The following is a 9,379-nucleotide window of genomic DNA, read 5'->3' on the forward strand; positions in this document are numbered from 1 at the left end:
TCAGAGTCTTCTGTTGGTTTGAGTGGACGAGCGCCCTGGCTTTTTCCCCTGGCAGGACGCCATGGCAGGACGCCATGGCAGCGTCCTCCTGCTGGTTCCCTCCTGGAAAAGAGACACATAAAGGGCAGTTAGCCAATGCCACACGTTCTGCTGTCCACGCCAAAGAGAATCTGATTTTACCAGGGGAGAGACGGGAGTCTCTGTCCTCTTGTGCCCTTTCCGCGGGGGGCTTTCAGTGCCTGCTGCCTCCCCATCCTCCTCCTCCACCAGGGCCCTTTCAAACAGTCTGCGGCGCTCGCGTGCTTGGAGAAGTCCGAGGTGAAGTGCATAGAACTTATCTGAGGTTGAAGTGTCATGGCACATGAATTGCGCCACCTTGCGGCGATCCTCTGAAGAGTGTGCATTCTTTGCCTGCGTCGGAGAGAGACAGAAGCTTGATTAGGACCGAAGCCGCCGCTGGTAGTTACAGGGGCGTCACATGCATACTCACATGGGTCGCGATCGCAGTCCATACTTCAGTAAAGGTGGGTTTGCCTGGAAGGCCCATACTGATCCAAGCAGACTGAAAGTACTTGTTCAGGGTCCGACAAGGACTGGCTCTGGAAGTGAAAAAGAAATAGGTAGCCTGGCTCCCTCCAGGGAGACCAGCCTGCAGCGCCAAGAACCTGCGGAACCAGCTGTATTCCTCCCTGTTTAGGGACAACTGCGCCGCCCCGAAGGCTCTGTTTGTCTTGTGCGTGGTAATCTGCCATCAGAGAACAAGCAGTGAGTGAGAGCATGCTACTGGTGACCCCCACCTTACTAGCGCCATACTCACGTTAATGACATAAGCAGACTCGTCGGGGCTTCTGGAGGCCTCTTCAACCTCCTGGATTGTGAGATTCTGGAAGACTCCACAGCGATGCCCAGAGATGGAAGTTAGGTAACCAGTCAGAAAGCCATAAAAGCGCCACTGTTGCCTAGTGCTTGGGTTAGACTCGAGGCTATCTGATGAAGGACATTAGCCAAATTAGACCACCGACGGTTTTATTTCCTCTCTGGTTCACCAACAGCTCTTGGCTACTGACTTGTTCTCCGGGGCGCCAGCAGCCCAACCAAGAGCTGCTGGTGGCCCGGAGAGGAAATGTTCGTTTCTTCTCCAGGGGCACTAGCAGTTCTTGGTTCACCCAGTCACGTCTGTCTGCCCCTCTCCCCCGCGAATGGGACTCATTCGGGGGGAAGGGGGGCGGACAGACGTGGGTGGATGAACCAAGAACTGCTGGTGACCCAGAGAGGAAATTAAACCTAGGCCACCAGCAGCCGTTGGTTCACCCAGCCACGTCTGTCTGCCCCCCTTCCCCCCAAATAAGTCCCATTCGCGGGGGAGAGGGGCAGACAGACGTGGGTGAACCAAGGGCTGTTGGTGCCCCGGAAGAACGAACAGGGGGAATTGTTGGAAGGGCGGAAGGCTGGCTTACCTAGCAGGGCAGGAATTTTCCTCCCAGCGGTCCGGTGACAGCGCACTAGGCTGGCCTTGGGGATCAGTCTGTTTTCCTTCACCTGCTTGGTCCGTACCTCGTGCACGACGACACGCCGGCATATGCCGCGAATGAGGGCTCTGACCTCCCTTCGAATCAGAACCAGAGCCGTGCTGGAGAGGCGGCCAGCGGGGTTTCCGATAGGTAGTCCAGGAACTGGGCCACGTTCTTCAGATAGTGCTGCCTGGTGGGCTCGGCCATCCGCGTCTGACCTAGCAGGGCGGTCCACGCTCAGATTCAGGCTGGTTGGTTGAGGAAAAGGAAGGTCCCTGGCTCCGCAGTGCCCCTGGCCATGTAACCAAGGAAGGCTTTGATTCTCCCTAGCTTCGAAGTGACGTTGTTCCGCAGGCGGGCGGTGGGCTCGCTGCCCAGTTGGTAGCCTTCGAACTCCCCCAAGAGAAGGTCTGTGGAACGAGCACAACCAAGAGTCAACTTCCCCGAAGACACACACCCAGCACAGCGACAGTGACATGCCTGAAATATACTCAACTCAGCACAGGGACGTGGTCCGGGAATGGGTAGGCATGGGGTTCCAAAGCCTCCGGAGGCTCGGGGGGCGTAGGACCTCCGGGTGCCCCTCACCCGGGAGTCGATGATGCAGTAGGTGACCTGGTTCTCCTCGCCCTCTTCCTCCTCCTTCTCCCCTCCTTAACTTCCAGTAGAGGCGTGTGATTTGGAGCAGGGTGGACCGCATCTTGGTAACCTGCTTCCCCAGGTCCGTTAGCTGAGCCTGTATGCGCTCCGTGTCACGCCTGCAGCCGCGGTCGGCGCACGGGCGGCCGGCCTCTGGGCCCTCCGAGTCCCGCTCCTCCTCGGAGGACGAGGCTAGCCGGGACACGAAGGGGCTAGCCGGGACACGAAGGGGATTGCCGGCTGGGTGGACTGCAGTCACTGCAACTCCCGAGCTACTTTCCGACGTTTTGCCCTCCCCATAGCCTCTTTCCGGCCCGAGGTCGAGAGCTCCGCGTGCTGCCTCAAGTGCCTGTCTAGTCACAGGACGCCAGCCCGGGACTGGGCACGGCGTCTTCCGCGTGTCCACGTGGCCGGCAGCCAGCGCGAGCAGCAGCCACTTCTCGTCCGAGTTGGTCACCTAGTGAACGGCCGTCAGGTGAGGAGCAAGCCGACTGTAGACGTTGAAGCATAGGGCACATTCAGCCATGGCCGTGCTAGAGCCAATGCAGAGGGGGAAAGGGGCCCACACGCCAGGTGCGGCGGTTGATAAGCGGGCGGAGGCGGTGTCCACTTCTGCGTCATGACGTTGGTGGACCCGTATTTCTTAAAGAGGAAGGATACCCCCCCGCACCAGGGGGTGTAAGCCGATGCCCTACGGGGATCCATTCGGTTCAAGCCTTCTTTTGTTACGACTCTCAAGTAGGGGGGAGAGGGGTGTCCACCTCACTCCCCCCCCCCCCTTTTCAAAGGAACCAGAGGGGGGTGTCCCGTTCGACAATGCACTCCCGCCCCTTCATCGCTGCCCCGGCCAGCGGTTCGACACTTCTCTCTCTTGTTACGACTCGAGTAGGGGAAGGGGTGTCCCACCTCACTCCCTCCCCCCTTTATTGCTGCTCTGGCCTGCGGGAGCTTTTCCACAGCCTTTCTTTCACGTTCACTTTTTCCACCCCAAGAAGGGGATTGTTTGAGCCCCATCGAACATGCACCGTTTTGGGGCGGGAGCTTGACTCTAGTCTGGCACTGTGAAGAGACATGAGGGGTGTAGAATAAGTGGGAGGCCCCCGGGCTACCCGGGCCGGCCGCCGGTGAAATACCACTACTCTTATCGATTCCTCACTTACCCGGTTAGGCAGGGAGGTTGGGTAGCTCTTGGTCAGTGCTCTCCCCGCTTCTGGTGTCAAGCGCCCTGGGGAACAGCCTCCCGGGCGCGCGACCTGCCCCGGGGACAGCGTCAGGTGGGGAGTTTGACTGGGGCGGTACACCTGTCAAACGGTAACGCAGGTGTCCTAAGGCGAGCTCAGGGGGGACAGAAACCTCCCGTAGAGCAGAAGGGCAAAAGCTCGCTTGATCTTGATTTTCAGTATGAGTACGGACCGCGAAAGCGGGGCCTCACGATCCTTCCGGCTTTTGGGGTTTTAAGCGGGAGGTGTCAGAAAAGTTACCACAGGGATAACTGGCTTGTGGCAGCCAAGCGTTCATAGCGACGTCGCTTTTTGATCCTTCGATGTCGGCTCTTCCTATCATTGTGAAGCAGAATTCACCAATCGTTGGATTGTTCACCCACTAACAGGGAACGTGAGCTGGGTTTAGACCGTCGTGAGACAGGTTAGTTTTACCCTACTGATGTGAACCGTTGTTGCAATAGTAATCCCGCTCAGTACGAGAGGAACCGCGGGTTCAGACATTTGGTTCGTGCGCTTGGCTGAAGAGCCACTGGTGCGAAGCCACCATCTGTGGGATTATGACTGAACGCCTCTAAGTCAGAATCCCGCCTAAAAGCAGCGATACTGCAGCGCCATGATCTCCGATAGGCCCCGGGTAACCGGGAAGCCCCTCTCCGGGGGGGCCCCTGGCGCGGAGAGCCATTCGTGACAGGAACCGGGGGCGCGGCTAGAACGAGCGCCGCCCCCTCTTCCAGTGACGCACCGCATGTTTGTGGGGAACCCGGTGCTTAAATGACTCGTAGACGACCTGATTCTGGGTCGGGGTGTCGTGCGTGGCAGAGCAGCTCCGTCGCTGCGATCCATTGAAAGTCATCCCTCGATCCAAGCTTTTGTCAGCTGAAAGAGCGTTAGGGGCCTTTCGGTTTGACTATTCCTTTAAAGTTGCGGTCCACCAACGGCACAGCTCCTTTAAGAAGGGGTGTAATCATCCGGGCGCCCGAGGGTATAAAAGCCGAATGCCACGTCAGCATAAACACTCTTGACCATGGGTATGGGATGCGCGTTGTGTGGCGGCGATTACACAGATCTTTCCCAACATTTGAAGCGAACGCACGGTATACTTAACCCCCAAGAACGGCTCCTTTTGCTCAAATTGTCGTCCGGCCGATTCGACATAAATAAGACCGTTTGTCCATTACCGGACTGCCTCAAAAGGCCAGCCCGTATGGATCGTCACCTGAAAGGTCACGGCTTGGGCGAAGCGTACAGAAATTAAACGGTTTCTCCGTGATCTATGGTCCAGCAATCCATCAGTGGCGGTGGTTAGTCGGTTGTCGGATGAGGAGGAGGAGGCGGCGGCGCCGCCGGAGGAGAGGGTTGGTGATGGGTCTGGGGCAACAACGCGGGTCGACCTGCAGTCTTTGGCCGACGACGTCAATTCGTTGCGGGCGCATTTGCTTGATCTGACCCGCATGTTTAGTCAGCTAAGGGCTAATGAAAAGGCCGTGATCCAACCTCATACAAGCCGGGTCCGTGGTTCGTCTCCGGGCAAAGTAACGGGATTACGTGAGTACTGTAACGCTAAAATTGACCCGGATTATTGTACCTAGTTTGACCGCGTATGTGGTGTGCTTGGCAGGCCAGTTGGTCTGCGAATACAAGGGATACATCCTTGGCAGCGATCCGACCCCCAAGACCCGAAATAACGCGGCCACGAAAGTGGGTCACGTTCGGTCATTCTTGCAGTTCATGAGCGCTGGTTCGGAGCAGGTAGACGACCTGTTATTCTTGGAGAACCCATCTAAAATACGAGAATGGGTGGTAGATTTGGGCCGGTCACCGATAGTTGAATCCACCCGCTCTCAGTACTTAAAGCATGTGATTCAGTTCCTGCAGTATGTGTACGAGGCTCCACCAACCTCGTGCCGGCTGACGCCACGTGCCATGGTCATAGTTATGAGGGAATTAAGGTCATTATCCCGCGGGCTGCATCGCAAAGTCGCAGCCCACGAACGCTCTGTGAGGTGGGCAAAAGAGGCTAGGCTGATATCCAAATGTGACCTGTTGACCTGTCATCAGCGGGCGGGCTCGATCATTCCCAAGCATCTAGGTGATCTGATTGCGGTCGCTGCGTTAATGACTGGGGGACATGGGCTCCGCTAACCCACGCTCTGTTTCTGTATCAGATGATCTGTCCTCCTCCCCGAACACGAAAGGTCAAATGGCGGCTATACGGCTACTTAATTGCCTACCTGGTATTTATTACCGGTCATAGGCCAGGCGTCTTCCAAAATCTTTTAATCCAAGAAGTGACCGGGGCTAGGCGGTCAGCGGATGGCCTGTCGTTGGTTATTAATGTGAGTAACCCCCCATCCCCATACTAAGGGGACCAAATTAATTAAGCCGCGTAAATCGGCTTGGTCTCTGTGTAAATAAAGGTTGTGACGCACAAGACAAATCAGGCCTACGAGGCCGCGCAACTGGCTGTTACGACCGAAGAATACCAATGGTTCAATAAATTTCTGGGTCTGAGATCCAGCCTACCCGGTGGGAAGTCTGCCAACTACTTTTTCTTCACGTCAAGGCCATCCAACTGCAAAAATTTGAACCAATATTTCCAATTGGCTTGGGCCGAGATGAGACTTCCAGGGACCCCCACATTCACCGATGTTCGTTCATCAATCGCAACCCACGTAAGAGATCCTTTACCCGGGTTAGTAATTGTGATATTTGCGGTATAATTGTGGCTAAATGTATCGTCTCTCTCCCCCCAGATTAAACACGCTCACAGCGGGGAACATCGAGCCAAGCTCGCGGATTTTATGGGGCATGACACGAGCACATCGGACCGCTATTACAAAATGAATCTAACGGCCAGTCAAGCCATGTCCTACCGGCACCTGTTCGAACAGGCCCTCTCTGAAACCCCCGGTGATAATCAAATTGACAGCCATCCTCCAGCGGTAAGTAAGTGTGTTGGTGGCCGATTTAGATAGCTCGATCCACGGCTGAAATGTGTGTGTGTTCTTCCTTCTAGGACAGTAGAGTGAGAGCGCCCAAGCGCAGCAGCGATGGAAGCCGGTTATCTTCCAACCCCAAACGGAAGAAATTGTTTCAATTTCCCCCTTAAATAAAATGGAACAAATTACCTCTCTGTGTCTGTCTCATGTATCAGAATCGGGCAAACTGACATTAGACTTGCGCCCTGGACATCCGTCCTGCAGAACCAGCTACAGGCGTCTGTCCTCGGTCATCCGGCCTAAGTGAGGAGTTAATCTGTATTAACCGTGTACAGGTTGCCGCTTAGAGAAACGTCGGGCCGGCTGTGGGGACTCGCGATAACACTTTCTCCCAATATTGTATTTTTGATCTTTATATTCCTAGATCATTTGAAGTACTTTATCTAGGAGATACTCCTATTAATCTTAAAAAGGAAAATAAATATCTATAAGATATTTTTGGCAACAAGTAAAAAAGCTATAACCCGGAAATGGTATAAAGAAGAGCCACCAACTAAAGACGAATGGTTCGAAATTATAGCAGAAGTTAAGGAAGTGGAAAAATGACACATGCACTTGGATTACAATTAGAAACCTTTGAAAAGAAATAGAGTAAATGGCTGACTTTCTCCTCAACGACAATATAATTATAACTGAACATTTACATAATTCTATAGGTTATGTATCATTGTGAAAATATGTTTGGCAACCTTTTATTATAATTTATTTTATATTTATTTATTTTGAGGTTAATTTAATATTTTTATGCATATGTGTGTACATGGATATACATGTGGAATGATATATATATATATATATATAGATATATATATATATATATATATATATATATATATATATATATATATATATATATATATATCAAACAAGAGATGCAAGTAAAGCTTAAAATAATATCATTGATGGTTAAGTGCACCATTTCCCAAAAACTATCAATTCTTGAGCACTGCCAGAATATATGCACATGATGTGCCTCTTTTACTCAGCAGTTCCTCCAACAAGGATTAGTCCCCAATTGTAATGATTTAATTTAGGGTGTAATTAAAAAAAAAAAATAAATAATCAAATTAAGTTTTTCCAACAAAACTCGCGCCACATTCTTGAGCTTGTTGAGGTGTGTGGGACAGCACATATTTTAACCCATTGGTTTTAATTTAGTATAATGCCTACTTCATTTTCCAATTTTAAATCTTATATAGTCTGTTGAGAGTCCTCTAGAATTACTTATTGCTCTATATAATTTAGACATTTTTTTAGTCATACTTTTATGTCTGTTCAAAAATCTGAACAAGCTGGTCGTTTCAGTCCTCATCCTGTATTTATTTTATTTAATAGTCCAGCAACTGTAAAGATCTAAATACATCTTGCTTTAGAAGACCAAACTTATCTTTTAAAGTTTAGAAGCATTCCATTCTGCCATCTTTTATAATTGTACAAATGAAGAGATTCCTAAATATACCCATCGTTTAAATCTATTATCCATAGTTCCAGGTTTGAAATCAGAGTCATGCGCCACCCAATTCAAGATTTTAATTTGTTTTTCCAAATGAAGTTCCTTCACCACTGTATACCAAGTTTTCAGAGTAAACTCTGTTAGTGGGTTAAAATAATGGATCTTCATCTGGAATTTTTTTTTTACCTATTAATGCTTGAATTGGTATTTCCTGAATTTTGCTCTCTATTTCCTTCCATGTCCTGTAATGTCAGACAGGGCAGAACAAGACTTCGCACAGGACTTCATTGCTTTTATTTGGCGGATCGCACCAGTTCTTGTGCATTATCCCCACCTGCCTGTAACCTGATTCAGAGACTCTACTGTTCCCATTATAATCCCTTCCCCTAACCTAATGAGAGACTTCGTATCCGCCAGCGCCGCGTCTCCAGTTCCTCTGACTTCTGCTCACTTCTCCCACTATGTCAGGTTCAGAAAATAACTCCCTCCCTCCCTACCTTAAACTTTATAAATTTGCATTAAAGTAATTCTAAAAATGAAATCTTATTAATCAGTCCTGTATCTTTTAAAAATCTAAACAATGCAGTGTACTTAATATGCCTTCCTACCTCAGGATTTAATAAAAATTTCAATGTGAACTCGTAATCTCTTTCTTGACTTCTTCCCATAACTCTCTTCATTATACCGCTCACAATGCATGATCACATGTTCAACAGATTCATTTTTACCCACACTCATAGACCTGTTCTGTGCTTCGCCATTACCTTCAATGTACTGTTAGGTCCAGTATGCCCAATTCTTAGTCTGGATAAAATAGTATCCTCTTTCCTTTCGAGTGCCTCCCTTTACCCACTTTTGGCTGAATATTGTACATTTGCCTTCTATTCTTTCCTGCTTCCCAATGGAACTGCCATTTCCCCATTATTTGTTTCTTTATTATTGTTTTAACTTCAATTCTACTGTAATTCACTTCCATTCCTATATTATCTTCTATTGTAGCTTGCTTTGCCATTTTATCTGCTTCTTCGTTTACTTGTAACCCCTCATGAGTTGGCACCCAGATGAACACTAACTTTACTCTTTCTCCTTCTAATTTATACAACTCGTGTAATATTTCAAATGCTAAACTTGCCTACAGTCTAAGGGGTCTATTTTGATGGTCCAAAACGCAGGGCACAACCGCTTTCAGGGCGTGTCAGAACGCATTTTTGCTAATTTAAGGACGGGAAAACCCGCTTTGTGCCGTGGCGCATGGTCTAAACGGGTTGAGTTTATTTTGTTAATGAGTTATAGGTGTGTTTTGTGAATAAACCAATTAGAGTCTCATCTCCCATTCCCTTTAAGAGCCAGCTTTGTCGCGCCATAAGCGCATTCATTATTTACAGGACGTATAGTAAGTCTAAGTGGAAAAACTGAGCATTTCACTAGCAAACAGTGAACAGTTTTTTTTTGTTTTGTTTTGTTTTTTTTTTACAGAAAACTGTTAAACAGAGCATCTATCGAGTGAGAATGAGTGATAATGGATCTACTTTCACTTACACTCTTGGATAGGGA

General features: G+C 49.7%; 1 protein-coding gene and 1 long non-coding RNA gene across 2 annotated transcripts; one reads left to right on the forward strand and one right to left on the reverse strand.

The window, feature by feature from the left end:
* Positions 1 to 2,771, reverse strand: LOC141381990 (uncharacterized). Its single transcript, XM_073949095.1, has 6 exons — positions 2,721 to 2,771; positions 2,221 to 2,607; positions 1,458 to 1,803; positions 818 to 987; positions 491 to 745; positions 1 to 411 (listed from the first exon to the last, which is right to left on the reverse strand). Exons 1-6 carry the CDS (start codon positions 2,769 to 2,771, stop codon positions 1 to 3), a joined length of 1,620 nt encoding a protein of 539 aa, XP_073805196.1.
* A 1,050-nt stretch (positions 2,772 to 3,821) lies between these two features.
* Positions 3,822 to 6,499, forward strand: LOC141381922 (uncharacterized). The gene is made up of 3 exons (XR_012402829.1): positions 3,822 to 6,045; positions 6,127 to 6,315; positions 6,390 to 6,499. It is a non-coding gene; the product is annotated as an uncharacterized lncRNA (long non-coding RNA).
* The last annotated feature ends 2,880 nt before the right edge of the window (positions 6,500 to 9,379 follow it).

The sequence above is a fragment of the Danio rerio genome, chromosome 4 (assembly GCF_049306965.1).
Source record: "Danio rerio strain Tuebingen ecotype United States chromosome 4, GRCz12tu, whole genome shotgun sequence".
In the NCBI taxonomy this organism is placed as follows: domain Eukaryota; kingdom Metazoa; phylum Chordata; class Actinopteri; order Cypriniformes; family Danionidae; genus Danio; species Danio rerio.

Coding starts and splice junctions, on each gene's coding strand:
- LOC141381990 (XM_073949095.1), bottom strand. CDS start 2,771: ATGACGCAGAAGTGGACACCGCCTCCGCCCGCTTATCAACCGCCGCAC. Junction 746..817: donor AGTCTGCTTATGTCATTAAC/GTGAGTATGGCG, acceptor CTCTGATGGCAG/ATTACCACGCACAAGACAAA. Junction 412..490: donor GGACTGCGATCGCGACCCAT/GTGAGTATGCAT, acceptor TCTCCGACGCAG/GCAAAGAATGCACACTCTTC.